We start from the raw sequence: 16,378 nt of genomic DNA on the forward strand, positions 1-16,378 counted from the left end.
TTGTATCCGGGAGATTTAAAACTCACATCGGATTTCCAAGTCGTACCGACGCCTAAAATTAGGAAGACCATTAACCGACAAATACATTGACAGTCACATTACTGTTCTGCTTGCACTCTTCAGCTAAAACAATCCTTAGCAAAGTCCAGCTCAATTATCCTTTCCATTTTCCCCCGAGAACAGAGACTTCACATTCATCATGCTGAACTGGAAAATCCAGATACCTCTCCTCTTCGTTGTCGGCTTCGCTTCTGGTCTTACGCATTTTGCCAAGTTATCACTTGACGCCCCTACCGGCACTCTTATTTCCAGAGCTTTCCCGGATGCGCCTAATGGATATACACCAGAAAAAGGACAATGCCCGTCGCCTAATCCAAGCTTGCGTACTGCGGTAAACATTAGCCAGCACGAAATGAATTGGTTACAGAAGCGTCAAGGCAAAAGATTGAAGGCGATGCAGACCTTTCTCACGCGAGTGAACGTTCCGGACTTCAATGCTACCCAATATTTTGCGAAGAATCAGCCAGCATCTCTTCCTAACATCGGGATCGCGTTTTCAGGAGGCGGCTACCGAGCTCTGCTCAACGGAGCCGGGGCGTTTACTGCATTTGATGAACGGGCGACTAACTCGACTGCGCCAGGCCACCTAGGCGGACTCGTGCAATCAACTACATATATTTCTGGCCTTAGTGGTGGCTCCTGGCTGGTCGGATCAATTTATACGAACAATTTTACTACCGTGACTGCACTGCTGGATTCTAATGCCAGTGGTGTTTGGGAATTTGATCAATCAGTCCTGAGCGGACCTACAGGTGATGCGGGCTACTTTCGGCAGCTCCGCCAAAATGTAGATGGCAAAGAGGAGGCAGGATTCCCTGTTTCAATTACTGATTACTGGTACGAAATTGCTTATTTTCTACCCAAGATCCTTCACATCCTTGGCATGTCCCCTCCCGTATGTTGTTCTGAGAGATGAATATTGAATATTAATGACTCAGTGTCTAGGGGTCGTGGGCTGTCGTACCAACTGGTGAATGCTACCGAGGGCGGGCCCGCCTATACGTGGTCATCTATCGCTTCAACAACGCAATTTGTTGATGGAAACGTGCCAATGCCGATTATTATTGCTCTTGAACGAGCACCCTCAGAGCAGAATCTAAGTAAGGATACTTGATCTTATATCTACGGACATATTCTGCTATAACCTTCGCTGACTTGGCTGTCTTTAAACGTCAAACAGCATTAAATTCATCAGTTTACGAGTTCAACCCATGGGAATTGGGTACATGGGACCCAACAACCTACGGCTTTATGCCTCTTGAGGTTCTGGGCTCGAATTTCACAAATGGGACGTTAGCAAGTGACATTTGCATATCCGGATTCGATAATGTCGGGTTCATCATGGGCACATCTTCATCCTTGTTTAACCAAGCCCTGCTTCAAATCAACAACACCGATATTCAACGCACGTTGAAGAGCCTCACTACTTCACTTCTACAAAGTCTCAATGACTCGTCGAACGATGTTTCAGTGTATGAGCCCAATCCGTTCTTCGGTTTCAATAAAGCGAGCAATCGTAATGCTCAAGCAGAGGCTCTCGTCCTTGTTGACGGTGGCGAGGATCTGCAAAATATCCCCTTCTACCCGCTCCTACAAGCCAATCGCAAAGTCGACATTGTCTTCGCCATTGACAGCTCGGCAGACACACCGACACGGTGGCCCAACGGGACCAGCATGGTGGCGACCTATCAGCGCAATAGCAACTCTTCAACAATTTCGAATGGGACTGCTTTTCCCTCCGTTCCAGATCAGAACACCTTTGTCAACCTAGGCTTAAATGGACGGCCCACCTTTTTTGGCTGTGATCCAACTAATAGCACGGGCGAGCCTCCGGCTCCGTTGGTCGTCTACATTCCAAATAGCCCATATATCTACATGTCGAACATCTCGACATTAACACTTGAACTAAATGACACTGAACGGGACAAGCTGGTGCTGAATGGATACAACGTGGCTACCATGGGAAACTCGACCGAATGGGGCATTTGCATTGGCTGCGCGATCATTAGTCGCAGCCTACAGCGAACTAATACGTCGGTGCCCAGTGCGTGTGTGGACTGTTTCCACCAATATTGTTGGAATGGCACCGTCAATGCGACTACCCCAATGGTTTATGAACCGCGTCAGAAGATACAATAAGCGAATCTGTCAGCCCAGACTTGTGTGCCCAGCGTGTGAACATTGCTATCAGCATATTTATCCAATAATAATCCAGAGCCCGTGCCTTTCAATACGCATTTCGCTGTTAGAAAGTGGAATTCATGATCAGTCGATCACATGAGATTGAGACGGCAGCTCTTTGCGGGGAGTAGCCTGCGGACAACGCCACAACTCTGATTGAGTGTTTAGGTACCTCCAAGGATGCCAGACCAAAACGCGGGGCATAGAGGGCAGAGTTCCCAAATCAACCGGAATCGTGGACTAATTAGACCTCAGCAGCTGGGGACATTGGTGGCGCAGTCGAAGACGTCATCACTGACCGCGAGGGGGTCAAATGTTCTACCTTTATTTAAATGTATCAACGGACGATTTCATGCAACTGTGTAATTTTCTCTCTAAGAATCATATGCTCGAGGGGTTCAACATGTTGACCGGTTCGTGTCTATGCACCGTGAACAAATACATAATCACCAATGAAGATGCTGCTGTACTCCGGAAGGTGACAAATCCATACTTCCGAACAAGCGTGGACGAGATCCTTTCTTCATCTACTCATTTGTCTTTCCATTAGATAATATGCCACTGTCCTCGCTGCCGCAAGATCGGCGGTGGATACACTACCACTAACCTTGTCATGTCAAAGACGAGCTTCAAATTGAAAAGCTCATGGAAGTGGTGCTCTCTTATTCCGGGTATATCAAAGATCAGCACCAGCACCTTCAACGCTGTCTTGCCAGATGATAAGCATGGACATATCTGTTTTTGCCGCCATTGTGGATCGGTGCTCTATCGCGAAGCTAAAATGCAGGGATGGCGCGGCCTAATATTTGTGCCAGTGGGCACGCTTGATGACATTGACTCCGTCAGCGACTTGAGAAAGGAGGAGTGGTACTGAGTGAGTTACTCGAAATTTTAGTTTGTAAATTAAAGGAAATCAATTTGGTTTGAATTCTCGGTCGCGGTGTGAGATTGTTTTTTTTTTGCCTTTGAAGAATAATTTTAAGATTATTAACTACTAAGAGTAATACTAAGACTTGTTACAGCCAGAAGAGAGTCGGAACAATCCTGTGCATTCAGCGAAGGTATCAAGTCTGCAGAGAAAAAGGAAGAGAAATACTATCTAGTGGGGTGGTGTTTAATATGTCCTATGATAAGGAGCGCCTTCTAGACGGAGCAGCAGGATAGGTGGGTACCGGAGAATGGAGATACTGGTTATAGTTAATACTTTTTGTTCTAACTGGTTTACTCAGCATAAGCCCGTGTTGACATTTAGTGAGCCTGAGCCTAATCGCTCTCATTAAAGCGGCGGCAGCCTAGACAGGACAGTCCCACCGGCGGACAAAGTCCTGTGTATATATGTGCATATATACCGATAATGGGGATTTCCAGGTAAGAGCGAGATTAGCCATGCTTGCCAGCGTGCGGAATGATGGTCGCTGGGGTTCTCTTTCACTACTGGGTATTTAGCATGTAAGATAGTCTATTTTCAAAGATTGAGCTCTTCCTTCCCTATTCTTGGTAGCACTATTGAGGACCGCCATAAAGCCAAACTAAACCAAAGTGGACTGTGTAAAGACAGTTCTACTTTATCATCCAAAGACTTAAGCAGCCACAGCTTCAGGTTGTGGCAATTTCGAAATGAGCTTTTCACACAGTGCGATCAAGGAGCTGGCGTTGGTGATGTCGAGGGTGGTGAGATCAGCCTCCAGCTCAGAGCGCACCCAGTTCCTTAACTCAACTGCAGCCAGGGAGTCCAAACCATAGGCCATAAGAGACTTCGCAGGTTCCATCTCAGTCTCGAGGCGAAGAATCTTTGTGAATTGAGCAGCCATCAGCTCAATAGCCAATTTTACGAGAGCTGATTTATCCACCCCAGATTTGTGCATCATCAAGAAGGCACGAATAGTCTGGTCGCCCTTATTTGCGCCATCCTTGCCTCCCGATCCACCAGCTGCGCTCTGTCCGAAGTGGTAACCCAATCTTGCCTCTCGAATAAGATTCGAGTCGTCGGGTAGTGGGAATCCGATACCAGTGATCAACTGAGCACTACTAACCGCGTTGATCGGGGACGAGGTTTGTTGTAGGATGGAAAGATCAAGTATCTGGCGTAGTGTGTGCTCGAAAATTGGTGCCCATTGTCGTTTGTCGAAGTGACTGTCCATGCCACCATGTTCAGCGACGTATCCGACGTCTTCAATCAGTCCAAGGTCGAGCGCGTTAGCTGGTAGTCCAAGGGACTGGCGATAGGTGGCAAACGCATCGAGGAAAGTGTTTGCAGCCGAGTAATTGGATTGTCCCTTTTTGCTGACAATTCCAGAAATACTGGAAAGCAGGGTGAAGAAGTCTAGTGGCTGCGTGCGTTCGAGAGAGACATTGTGTAGAGCCCAAGTGCCCTGGATCTTGCCGTAGATTGCGGTGTGGTACTCTTCCAGCGTCATGGACTCATACGGTTTGTCCTATATTGTACAACAGAGTCAATGAAAAGATACTTGAGAATAAGAATTCATGTTTTGACTTACCCGAAGGATCATAGCTCCCTGTATAACCCCAGCAATGACCGGCGACGACTCGCGGAACACCTTTCACAAAAGAATTGACGTCGCCGACATCGTCCTTTGCTTCAATCATCTTGCAGCCGTATGACAAACAGTTCTTGGCCCTCTTTTGTGAAGCTTCATCTGCGATGCCACTGCGCGAAACCACGATGATACGCTTAGCTCCATGTTGAGCCATATGAATAGCCAGGTTGCCGCAAAGTCCCTTCACACCACCCATGATTAAATAGGAGGCATCACCACGAAGCGCAAGCTTTTGGGTTCCTGGTCTGATTGGGACCTGTACATTTGGAATCTCGCCATCGGAGATGATTACCTTTCCGATATGACGACCACTGCGGATGAAAGGCAAGGCCGAAGGGATGTCGCCGAAACTAAAGGTTGTGATTGGGCTGATAGGCTTCACATGGCCAGCATTAACCAGATCGAAGATCTCATCCAGAAGATCGGCAATTAAAGGATCCGAAATATCCTTGGTGTGGAGAAATCCATGGCCCTGAAGGAACCGTTCCGGTCGAATGGCTCCATTGCCAACGTATTACGGTCGACAATATCTTTCTTTCCAATCTCGACGAATGTGCCCCCGTCTGCGCAGATTCTCCAGGACTCATGAAGCATATCTCCAGTTAGGGAGTTGAGAATCACGTCAACACCACGACCCTTGGTCGCTTTCAAGATTGCAGCAACAAAATCCGTGTCTCTGGAAGAGAACATGTGGTTACGAGAGATGCCGAAATTATCCGCGAGGAATTGTCGCTTCTCTTCAGTTCCGACTGTTACAAAGATCTGGACTAGAATTAGTACACACTGAAGAGAGAAAGGAGAAGGGGGTTGCGACTTACCTCTGTGTCTTTATGTTGAGCTAGCTGGATTGCCGAGAGGCCAACACCACCTGAAGCCGAGTGAATAAGGACAGACTGCGAAGGATATTAGTATATTTCAAAATAGGGAAGAAGTAATAAACCCTTACTCGACCTTTCTTGAGATTGGCGATATGATATAGAGAATAGATTGAAGCCAGGTAAACCGACGGGATTGTCGCCATTTCCTGTTCAAGATAAGTACTCCGGAGTTTAACTTGAAACATACAATAAACATACCTCAAACGACATCGCGTCGGGGAAGACATGCGCACGTCCAACAGGGACCTGAAGACGATTGGCATAGCTTCCGTTATTCAAGAAGCAGACGCGGTCACCAATTGCGAACTTTGTGACGCCAGGTCCCAATCTTTTCACGATACCGGAAGCCTCATAGCCCAGAGTGTACTCGTTCTCTGGCATGATGCCCATGGTAACAGCAACATCCTATCATCACAGTCAATATTTTTGTGATAGGATCATACCACAAGTGTGATACTAACCTTGAAATTAACACCGGCAGCCAAAACCTCAACCTCAACACGACCTTCCTGCACAGGTAGCTCAGCAGTACCGTTCTCTGCCCATGTAAGGCTTTCGAAAGTTCCAATACGCTCTGCCCGTAGAGAAACTGTGGGCCCAGGTTTGTGCAGATCCTGAACAATTGGTTCGGTACCCTCCTTCACGTCTAGCTTGAATTGGTTGATGGCTTCGTCCGGGACGACGCGGTGTACGTAAAGAATGCCACCTCTCTCGGCGTATTCAGTCTCGATGAATTCTTTCTGTCTTTCCGACCGGAGAGACTGGAGAACAGTATCAATTGCCCATTCGGTTGCTGCGCCAGACGATCGCTCGGTATCTAGAGTGGTCAGCTTGGCATTGGGGTCTTCCATGCGAATCACTCGGAACAAGCCGTGGGCAAGGGCTGCGTCGGGGTTGGTCACTTGATGCTGTGCACCTTGAGTAACCCAAAGCAACTGTTTGCCCAAGCCAATGAGCTCTTTAAGCTCCTTCGATTGCTCTTCGTTGGCTTGTGTGAGCAACGGAGACGAAAGCTCATCAAGGACTAGAATGACACTCGGTGTTGTCGACGATATGGGGAGTGCCTGCTCATTAATGATCCATCCAGATTTCTGCAGCTTCTTGCGCATGGATGATTCAAGTGCCGGTGTGTCTTTTGACAAGCGCACGACATCTAGAGCTAGGGGGCTCTTGGCAGCTTGAGTGATTGGTTTGAGAACGGACAGGTAAGACTCAGTCCCAAATTGAGAGCCAATTTTGGAAACCGAGTCCGAGAAGTAAGATCGAAGAGCCTCTTCAACCGTATCAGCAGTATTAGGCTGAAGGGAGGTGCCTTCAACCTGAGCAAGCGTCTCCTCTTTCAATGCCACAAGGTTATCTGAGGTGGCCGAGGGGCTGATTGAACTGGCAGGGGTATACCAAAAATATGCTGTCACCCAAAGAGGACCATTACAGGAAGATTAGAAGTAAGGAAATTATGCCCAATTCGGACTAGCCTATGCATATGGCCCACTCTGCTTATTTTTCGCTGCTTATTTCTGCGGGCCCGCAGTAAACGTGCTCACCTTGCATACTGCTGACCTTGAATCTCGACATCTCAGGAACATTACAGAGCATCACGCTTGGAGTGATTTGTGGATAAGGATTATTAATTTCTGACCATTCATGAGATCAGCAATCCGTAGTCTTTCCTGTCGGTAGCGACTTCCTTTGTTTCACTATTGATTGCGTGATGCTTCAGAGACTTTTACCAAGCGCACGGTCACACTGGCTTAAAGCGGCCAGTGTCAGCAACCCTATCCGAGTGCACCAGCACATGAATGCTTCGTGTGGAGCCTTATTATTGACCGGCAGAAAGATGAAAGACTGATACTTTGTGAAGGACGGTGTTTAGGACGGTCTATATTTAGGCACCAAGGTCTATTTCCGCCTGAGAATTCGGGCTCCCAACACTCGCCGCTTTAAGCCTGTCGCGGGCATCACAACAAAGGAATCGATCGGCCCGCTGCCCGACTCTCGGCGACAATTCAACGATGACCTTGCAGCTATTAGCAAGCTATCCTAGTGACTAGTCATCGTGATTAGAAATCATAGCACTAAGCATCCTCATTTTGTGTGGGAAACAGATAGGTATTTGTTGTGCTTAACGCGTCTCTCACTACTCTATCTCGCCCACGAACCTTGGATTGTGATTCTGTATCTCACCTTCCACATCTAACCATCACCATCCACCCTCTGATAATCAACGCAACTTCTTTTCTCATAGAACTTTTCGCGTCTCGTCATGGCTCCCACTATTGTCCTCGTCACCGGTGCCAACCGCGGCATCGGCAAAGGTATCTTGGAACTATACCTCAAGAAGCCCAATCACACCGTCATCGCTGCGAATCGTGACCCAAGCCACCCAACATCTCTCGCTCTGGCTGATCTGCCGAAGGCCGAGGGTACTACGTTGGACGTCATCAAGATCGATGCTCTCTCTCCTACTGATCCCGCTGCGGGTGTGGAGACTCTAGCCACCAGGGGAATCAACCACATCGACATCCTGATCGCCAACGCCGGTATCGCTCTTTCTTGGCCAAAGGTCGCTGGGGTCAAAGTTGCCGATATTCAGAAGCATGTCGATGTCAACGTCTATGGCTTCATCTATCTCTATCAGGCTTTCCGACCCCTCCTCAAGGAGGCCCAGGCTCCCAAGTGGGTAACTATCGGCTCTAGCTCTGCTTTCCTGACGGTAAGTCTCATCAATCTCTTTGTGTTACCTGTAACAAGTGTTAATGTTACTAACAGTAAGTGAACCATCAATACTAGTCCATTTACCCTTAGTGGACGGCTCTTGTACCTGGGCTTGAACAAGTCTATTAACCATTCACAGGAACTTCATCCCCATGCAAAATGCTGCCTACGCCCCCACAAAGGGTGTTCAGCACTGGTACACTAAGGCAATCTCCGTTGAGGACTCCTGGTTGAACGCTTTCCCCGTTGACCCTGGGTAAGTTGTTATATCTCACCCCCAAATTATTCCTGCGTGATGGGCTAATCATAGTACCTGGAATAGCTGGGTTCAGACTGATCTCGGCAACCGAGGCGCCGAAGCTTTCGGCTTCGAAAAAGCTGCTGTGACCATCGAAGACAGTGCCGCTGGCGTCGTCAAGGTCATTGATGCGTCTACCTTGGAGACTCACAGTGGCAAGCTCTTCAAGTTTGATGGCTATAAGGAGCCTTGGTAGACAAAAGATAGGTCTTGCTCTGCGATTCCAATCGCTATGTTTGGTATTCGGCCCCTACGAAGTGCCTGCAATTGAACGGGGCATTATCCTTTCTATCTTTTGTCACTATGAATGACTACAATGAAATTATTCTTTTTGACTCTCTACAGCTGCGACAAAGAAATCTGGTTTTTCACAGAGCCATCCCAATAACTCGTAGTTTAACAAGTTATTTAGACACCTTGGGTGCTGATAATGTGTTGATAAACCTATCATTATTTTGAGTTTCTGGAATCCATGAGGTCTTGTACAATTGGCATTTTAGGACAAGGTTGTCCATAAGTTTCGTCTTTAATAATGGAATTTTATGTATGATATGAACTCCGAGGCACAAGTGGATTCTGTCCGTGGGATGAAATTTTTGGCAGATAACCCACCTTGCGTATTATTCTCAGGGGTCCCATTGCGCAGACATCTAAGCAAAAATAAACTGCAAAAGCAAAATCTCAACAGAAATCTATTCAAAATTTCACTCAATATTTTCGCCCGTATTTTGAACTTGGTCCACAGGATAAAAGGTTGGAAATCTTTAAGCACTGGCCCGGCAAAGTCTGCCATCAGAAGCGACCTTCCAGTGCTCATTTCCCACAGACGTTGGTCCGTAGAGCACGAAGTTTGGATCGTACTTCATTTTTATCTCCAGCAACCGGGGTTAATTACTTCCAAAATAGTCTTCCTTCCAGGTTGGGTTGTCGAAGGTCGCTTCATTGAGGTACGTACCCCCATTCGGTGTGATAGATCTTAAAAGATCCTGATTGTGGTTCATCTGTGCCTGGTGTTCGAGTAAAATGCCAAGTGAAAAAGTTGGGGCCACATAGACGTCCATATTGGCAGAGTATAAAGCATCACGCCAAGCGGGAACGACAGCATTTGATGCGGGGGTGTTGCCGACTCGAGAATGTGTGACGTTGGCAGCAATGCCGTTGATACGGTATCCTGGTAGTGCGGTGATATTGCGGTAGGCAGCAGTTAAATCAGAAAGATTATCACGCACAGTGTCTCGGGCAATCAGTCTTCCACCGATCGTTGAGTTTGTCGCATAGTCTCCATAAGGGAGATCTGGCGTGTAGTAGGCAAAGTGATCATAGTAAGATGGCTGCTCGTTTGTCTCGTAGGTATAGGTTAGTCCCAGTTCCTCCAGCTCCTGGATAAATGGATCAAATTGCGCTGCGATTGTAGACTCTGGTTGATCGGGTAAAGCAGCGGAGTAAAGTGTGAAAAGATCACTGGTGATGCCGAAGAAAGTGCTGATTCCAGGAAGACCATCCCAAACGAGGAGACGTTTGTGCCATGCCTCCACAGCCGCCCAGTATGTGTCATGGTCGCCATTATTTTGAAAAGTGAGCGATGCACCGGCAGGGACAAGAAATTGTATCGGGTACGCTTCCTATGGTTTATTTTTGATATTCTGTCTGTCGATCCATACTGATATCTTTGGGCAGGATGAACTTTGCACGCCAGGAAATGTCTATTATTTTGGCAACCATTATCCGCAAGTACGATCTGTATCGTGGGCAAGATGGCCCGACACTAGAGCTTTATGATATTGTTCGGGAAAGAGACATCGATGTGGTCCGCGATATGATCATTCCATTCCCTGCGAGAGGGAGCCATGGACTGAGGGTCCGCGTCAGGAACTAAGTCATTGGCCCCAGAACAGGACAAGTTTATTGGAAGGCATTAATGCACGTTAGTGATAGGAGCTGCGATTATTTTACTACCTCATTTGACGCTTACCGTACTACAAGAGAATTGAAACCAGATTTATGGAACTCAGGCCTCCCAATCAAACTGAATCGTGGGAACATCTTTTCGGTCATCATTCTGAAAGTGTGTGTCGTTCGTGTGTGATCTAGGTGACGGTAAAACTGCCGCCTCGGGAAATTATCGGCTCCCGGAGTACAGAGCGAGCTAGTCACCCAGAAAACACGCTAAAACCCCAAGTTCACCAGGATAGCGGATACAACCTTCCTAATATACCTATATCTGTCTCCACTAATTACCACGTGATATTAAAAATCGACAGTGCTAATTGCCCCTTTCTGCCTAGGTATAAATAGTCACCGCTCCTGATTAAATACTAATACTTCTTTCTCCCAGTCTTTGGACACGTTTATTTCCTTACCTACGCTCGCTACCATGAAGATCGCTCCTTTCTGGGTCTCTATCGCCCTACTAGTTCCACGGGCTCTAGCAGCTCTTACTGAAACTATAGCGACATCTGCTACGTCCACTACCTCTACTGCCGCGGCACCAAGCTGTACATCTACCCTCATCACCAGTCTCTGCAGCTACCCGGAACCTGGCCCAGACTTTGCCGTCGCCAGCGACGGCAGGGCCTTCTGCTGGGACTACTGTAACGCCCACCCTCCCTGCAACTTCGTTATCTTCGCTGCCGGCAACCCGTACACGGGCACCGGTACGTGCTGGCTGTACCCGGGTGAATCCTTCGATGCGAGCAAAGGTAGTTCGAATTGCGGCAATCCTACCCTATCCGTCTACAGCCAGCCCGTGTGTGCTGGCGGGAGCGCAACCACTACCGCTGGCGCCTGCGCCGCCACCGCGACTCCCTCTGCTATTGCCTCGGGCTGCGGGTACCCGGTGCCTAGTGACTGCTTTGACGATTGTTCTGCTAGTTCGGGTGCATCGGACTGCTTGAGTCAATGTGCAAAGGCCGATTCCTGCAGCTATGTCGTCTTTAATGCGGAGAATCCAGACAACTCGCCGTATGCCGATGGCAATTGCCGGATCTATCCGAACGGCACATTTGATGCTGGGTCTGTGACCGCTTGTAGTGGCGCTCCTACGCAGTTTGTGTATAACAACTTGTGTCCCAAGCCATCACCTTCATCGTCCTCCCTTTCATCATCTGCTACCCAAAGCTCTAGTGGTACTAGCACTACAGGAACTACTCCGGGCTCAACTACTAGCGCTGCTACGGGCTCAACTACTAGCAGCAAGAATTCTGCGCCTGCCGGCCTCTCGCTCACTAATCCATTAGCTATAGGTGTGGCTATATTAATATGGCAGGCCATTTAATGATATCCTTGTATGTATTGGTTGTTTGTTCAGCTAAACAAGCTATTGGAAACGATATCTTATGTATTGATGAACCTCGTATGAGGTCACTTAAAAGACCATCGGATGCCCTGTATTCATCTATTAACAACAATTTAAAAGTGCCTGGTAAATCTAGAGACGCATTTAATAGCGTTCGAAACTTGAAAAGACACCAACTAAATTTCGCACTATGCTCCCAGCGCTAATTCACTTTCAACCCCCAACCCATCCATTTTCTTGAGATCTTTCACGGGCGCAACCCAGCTGGTTAAGAACCCACAGCCAGCTAAAGCAATGCCCAAGGCAAATGTATCTTTCAGCCCCGCAGAATAAGCCCTGAGTACAAATTCAATCTGATCAGCCGGTATGACCTGGCGCAACTGCGAGGCTCCAGCTGCCAGTACTGTGTTGGTATCAATATGGGGAGCGATTTGAGACAGATGGTACAATAATCGGTTGATGAATATGCCCTGGCCCGAGGAGATGCAAATGGTCCCACCTGTCATTTGGAAAACTAGAAGACCGACGAGACATATCAATGTTGTGATTGACGATGTGACTAGGAAAAATGGCGAACTTACACAGAATTATGGCGGTTGTTGGGGACATGTATTCTGGCTTAGCAAAAGATTGGGCAACGATGACTGGGACTTGAATAGCCAAGCCTTGCCCGACCCCAAGGAGGACCTGATAGCCGAGTGGTTTGCGGAGTGGGATGTTCACATCCATGGTGTAGAGCAGACCGGCTGCAATCGTGCAAATGCCGCTTTCAATGGCCATGAAAATGGTGTAGTAGCCATTGATGGCAATGAGAAAACCTGATATGATGGCAAATAAGCCTACCACAATGTTAGTCTGCATTGATTGATGAGAAGGCCTTAGAATCTTGTTTTTGATACTGACAGGCTCCAAAGATCAAAGGTAAGTTGTAAATCCCACTTTGTGCGGCCGAATAGTTATCAATGGATTGGAAAAAGACCGGTATATAATAAGTAAAATAGAAATTGACCCCATTTTGGCTGCAGGACGTTAGAATTTGGTAAAATATGCCGAGCGCGGACTGTACCTACAAGAATGCAAAGATCGAGATTCCAATAATTGTCCGATTGACAAGGATCCGGGGGACAAGAGATGCTCGCTCTTTCATCCAGAACTGAATGCCAAAAAAGACGATGGTAAGAAAGCCAGAGAGAACTAGACATGCAATAACCGCAGCGGAATCCCAAGCTTTAGTTACACCAGCCCATTGCATGGCCAAAAGAAAGCAAACAAAAACCGCAAGTATCGAGGCAGCGCCGAGAAGATCCAATTGTAGAATAATCTCTCTGAGGGAAATCCTTCACGGGTTTTGCAGACCGAGGGGGCTCAAAAAAGAATGTAATAAGCCCGATGCTAAATCCACCGATTGGAAGGTTCACATAGAAGCTGAAGAATGGTGAGTGATCCAAGGTCACCTTCATTTGGGGGCTCGTTGCCGTACCACCACCTCCAGCTGACGGAATCCGTGAATGCGCCCCCGATCAAAGGGCCTGCAACGCTTTCAATGGCGTATGAAAGTCCTACCAGTCCAGTATATTGACTCCGCTTCTCCCGAGGCACGATAAATGCGATGATTGTGTAGGTACCGCAATACAACCCTGCGCCACCAATACCTGTTATTGCCCGACCTATGATAAGAGACGTCCTGTTTCTGGCAGTTCCTGTTTCTAAGGATTAGCAGAGTAAAGAAGAGTAGTAATAGGATTAAGACAAAAGTTACCGCAGATAAGACTTCCAATTTCAAAAATTAGTCCAGCGGCAATATAAGTATACTTCAGACTGCAATAACGATAGAGCTTTCCACATAAGGACTGGAAAGCAGCCAAAGTCAAGAAACATGCTGAGCCGTACCAGCCGACTTGATCAACTGAGTGAAAATCATCTGTTACCTTTGGTATTGCCGTTGCGACGATAGTCTATAGTGATCAGAAGGGAATCGTTGGTAGAGAAAGCTTTCTGAAAACATACCATATCAAGAGCAGCCTTTTTATGAACACATGTGCTATGTGAATATTGACATTCGGATTAGGATTCCCAGGTCGTGACTTAACAAGAAAAGACAAAAGAGAAGACCGATTATGATGAATCCCAGTTTAACGCCCTGTGGATACTCGTCTGTGTTTACTTCCGGCTCCAGAAGGTCCGAGGAACTCTCGACTTTGGCTTGACATGAGTTCTTTTCAGGCTCCATATTGGCATAGGTTGCTAAATGGCAGGAAATGTGGCTTCTCGTAACGGGACTTGCTAATTTGCTTGGATCGTCGGTTGAGACCCCAGTACAGAAAGCTACTTTTGTCTCGTGATCTCCAAGAGCAGACTGCCTTCTACCGTCTTCAAGTGTGGTTGCATTATGTTCAGGTGGGTTGAGTTCGTCAACAGATGCTTTTTTGATCGGCGTTCCCTTCAGACCAACAAAATCACTGCAGTCAGCATTACTGCAGGAAAGCAGCCATTCTCCACTTAAGTCAGCGCCAGGCTTCACTACTTGAATACGAACAGTCAGTCCTACAGTAGAAGCAACAGGGTTACACACAGACTGCAGGAAAAGAAAATTTGAAATCCCCCCGCCAGTCATTCCGGGTAAGTGATTTTAGTAAACCCAAGTGAGAATTTTAATTTTGGGCACCGAGGTAGCAATACGACAGGGATTGATTTAGATTATAGAATTCCGCTGCGGATAAACTAATTGATGGTCTACGAGAGGAAAAGGAAACATAATTCTAGACCTAATCACTCCAGTCTATGAGCCACACTCCATGCGACACTGGCCCTCATCCCACGTTATCGCCCACCTTGTCGTTGACGATCCATCAGCGGCACGACATTGCCCGTATACGGACATTTGTGTGCTTTGGCAGTGACGTCCGCGCCTCCCTGGAGGAGCATCAACACTCCAGCCTCGAAGGCTCTATCTACGGACATGTGCAATGGGGTCCAGCCAGCATTGTCGTACACATCAAGATCCAAACTCCGCTCGTACTTGGCGCGATGGTCGAGTAGATGCTGGAGTATCCCGAGTCTTCTGCGCAAAACAGCCCAGTGCAGTCCCGAGCGACCTTCGCGATCGTACACGCCTATTCGAGCGCCGTGGGAGAGTAGAAGGCGGACTACTGAATCGTGGTTTTCGATGATCGCGTGTACCAAGGGAGTCCGACCGTCGCTGTCTTGGTCATTTACATCCATGTTGCCACGGAGTAATAGGACTCGAACAATCCTTTCGTGGCCTTTCTGAGCAGCAATGTGAAGCGTGCCAATCCATCCTTTGTCACTTCTTGCAGATGTAATGAGTTCCAGTACCGTATCGTCGTTGTGGGATTGTGGTAACTGGAGGCCTGGGCTCCCTGGGCGAATATCGGAATCGGATGTTCTGCGATGGAATGGCGGGCAATGGCTGTCTGCGGATCGAGAGAGCGACCTCGAATGATGGCTTGATGTGCTGTTGGAGGGTGCCGTGCGTGAAGCGGGACCGGAGGAGTTGCTGTGAGTGGGATTCGCGTGTGCTAAGCTTGGCTGGAGGGGCGATGGATCGGACAATGGAAAGGTGAGCTCGGGGTTGGTTTGATCCCAGAACGAGTGAATTGCGTCGAGATCGAAGTGGTCTATGGGCCCTGGCCCTGTGCTAGGGATCTGGATTTCGGTTGGAGACGGAGTTCCTGTCAGTCTGGGGAGTGCATTCGCGAACGCCGGCAAGGAGTTGATCGGGATGTCCACGTTGTTAACAGCTGAAGTCGACTGTGGTGGTTGAGATGTCTCTAGAGCACCATTGTCCGCTGCCCGCCGCTTCTTCTCTGTCAACACAACCCCGATCAGCGGGATGATCGACACAGCTGGATACGGGCTACTCACCGCGGAATTTGCGTTGCGCTAGGCGATTCTGGTCGCGTCGCCGCTTAGCCGAGTCGCTCATGAATTGCACATTGACATCCATAGTCCCTCAAATCAATGTGATGAATCAACAAAGAGGACAATGTGAGAATCTTCGATTTTGAGAAAGTCGGTTGCCTCGATCTCGATCGGGTTGAAGGTACGCCTGAGCCCCGCCAAGATAACTGCCCCGGGGGCCACCCTTTCCAAAGAGGGTCCTCATTCGTCTTACTCAATGGAGCGTTCGTATTGCGAATGTGAACTTCCCTCTCCGGACGGAAAAGACCGGGGTCGAAAGGGGGGGTGCATAAGTACGAAACACCCCACCGACACAGCCTAGCCCGGAATGGGATCTACCGCGGCTTATCAGGTTAGTCACACTAGGGTCAGTAGTCGGTTTAAGATGCTCGGTTAGGCTCAGTGAGCAAACCAGGATGATTACAGAATAATCACCCACCAGCTGAGTGTTACGCGTGGCTAACTAGTCACA

The 16,378-nt window shown here is 48.1% G+C and overlaps 9 protein-coding genes across 9 annotated transcripts; 4 read left to right on the forward strand and 5 right to left on the reverse strand.

The window, feature by feature from the left end:
- Positions 1–199: 199 nt before the first annotated feature.
- On the forward strand, positions 200–2,199 carry N7482_005880 (lysophospholipase catalytic domain-containing protein; the record flags this gene model as incomplete). Its single annotated transcript, XM_056688005.1, has 3 exons — positions 200–897; positions 1,006–1,160; positions 1,241–2,199. The coding sequence occupies 3 exons, from the start codon at positions 200–202 to the stop codon at positions 2,197–2,199; spliced, it is 1,812 nt and encodes a 603-aa protein (XP_056543560.1).
- A 445-nt stretch (positions 2,200–2,644) lies between these two features.
- On the forward strand, positions 2,645–3,115 carry N7482_005881 (GFA family protein; the record flags this gene model as incomplete). The annotated part of the gene is made up of 2 exons (XM_056688006.1): positions 2,645–2,746; positions 2,792–3,115. 2 exons carry the CDS (start codon positions 2,645–2,647, stop codon positions 3,113–3,115), a joined length of 426 nt encoding a protein of 141 aa, XP_056543561.1.
- Positions 3,116–3,821: 706 nt separating this feature from the next.
- Positions 3,822–7,252, reverse strand: N7482_005882 (type I polyketide synthase; the record flags this gene model as incomplete). Its single annotated transcript, XM_056688007.1, is given in 8 exon segments — positions 3,822–4,676; positions 4,740–4,799; positions 4,819–5,271; positions 5,325–5,561; positions 5,618–5,692; positions 5,876–6,082; positions 6,139–7,034; positions 7,222–7,252. The coding sequence occupies 8 exon segments, from the start codon at positions 7,250–7,252 to the stop codon at positions 3,822–3,824; spliced, it is 2,814 nt and encodes a 937-aa protein (XP_056543562.1).
- Positions 7,253–7,940: 688 nt separating this feature from the next.
- N7482_005883 (Short-chain dehydrogenase/reductase SDR) lies at positions 7,941–8,886 on the forward strand (the record flags this gene model as incomplete). The annotated part of the gene is made up of 3 exons (XM_056688008.1): positions 7,941–8,353; positions 8,532–8,648; positions 8,715–8,886. The coding sequence occupies 3 exons, from the start codon at positions 7,941–7,943 to the stop codon at positions 8,884–8,886; spliced, it is 702 nt and encodes a 233-aa protein (XP_056543563.1).
- A 691-nt stretch (positions 8,887–9,577) lies between these two features.
- On the reverse strand, positions 9,578–10,412 carry N7482_005884 (uncharacterized protein; the record flags this gene model as incomplete). The annotated part of the gene is made up of 2 exons (XM_056688009.1): positions 9,578–10,308; positions 10,352–10,412. 2 exons carry the CDS (start codon positions 10,410–10,412, stop codon positions 9,578–9,580), a joined length of 792 nt encoding a protein of 263 aa, XP_056543564.1.
- A 652-nt stretch (positions 10,413–11,064) lies between these two features.
- N7482_005885 (uncharacterized protein) lies at positions 11,065–11,964 on the forward strand (the record flags this gene model as incomplete). The annotated part of the gene is made up of 1 exon (XM_056688010.1): positions 11,065–11,964. One exon carries the CDS (start codon positions 11,065–11,067, stop codon positions 11,962–11,964), a length of 900 nt encoding a protein of 299 aa, XP_056543565.1.
- A 209-nt stretch (positions 11,965–12,173) lies between these two features.
- N7482_005886 (MFS gliotoxin efflux transporter GliA) lies at positions 12,174–12,846 on the reverse strand (the record flags this gene model as incomplete). The annotated part of the gene is made up of 2 exons (XM_056688011.1): positions 12,174–12,499; positions 12,567–12,846. The coding sequence occupies 2 exons, from the start codon at positions 12,844–12,846 to the stop codon at positions 12,174–12,176; spliced, it is 606 nt and encodes a 201-aa protein (XP_056543566.1).
- On the reverse strand, positions 12,836–14,215 carry N7482_005887 (uncharacterized protein; the record flags this gene model as incomplete). The annotated part of the gene is made up of 6 exons (XM_056688012.1): positions 12,836–13,004; positions 13,056–13,310; positions 13,388–13,691; positions 13,745–13,891; positions 13,914–13,940; positions 14,071–14,215. The coding sequence occupies 6 exons, from the start codon at positions 14,213–14,215 to the stop codon at positions 12,836–12,838; spliced, it is 1,047 nt and encodes a 348-aa protein (XP_056543567.1).
- A 590-nt stretch (positions 14,216–14,805) lies between these two features.
- Positions 14,806–15,952, reverse strand: N7482_005888 (uncharacterized protein; the record flags this gene model as incomplete). Its single annotated transcript, XM_056688013.1, is given in 2 exon segments — positions 14,806–15,851; positions 15,871–15,952. 2 exon segments carry the CDS (start codon positions 15,950–15,952, stop codon positions 14,806–14,808), a joined length of 1,128 nt encoding a protein of 375 aa, XP_056543568.1.
- Positions 15,953–16,378: the final 426 nt, after the last annotated feature.

Source organism: Penicillium canariense (assembly GCF_028826845.1).
Source record: "Penicillium canariense strain IBT 26290 chromosome Unknown utg000003l_segment0_segment0, whole genome shotgun sequence".
NCBI lineage: Eukaryota > Fungi > Ascomycota > Eurotiomycetes > Eurotiales > Aspergillaceae > Penicillium > Penicillium canariense.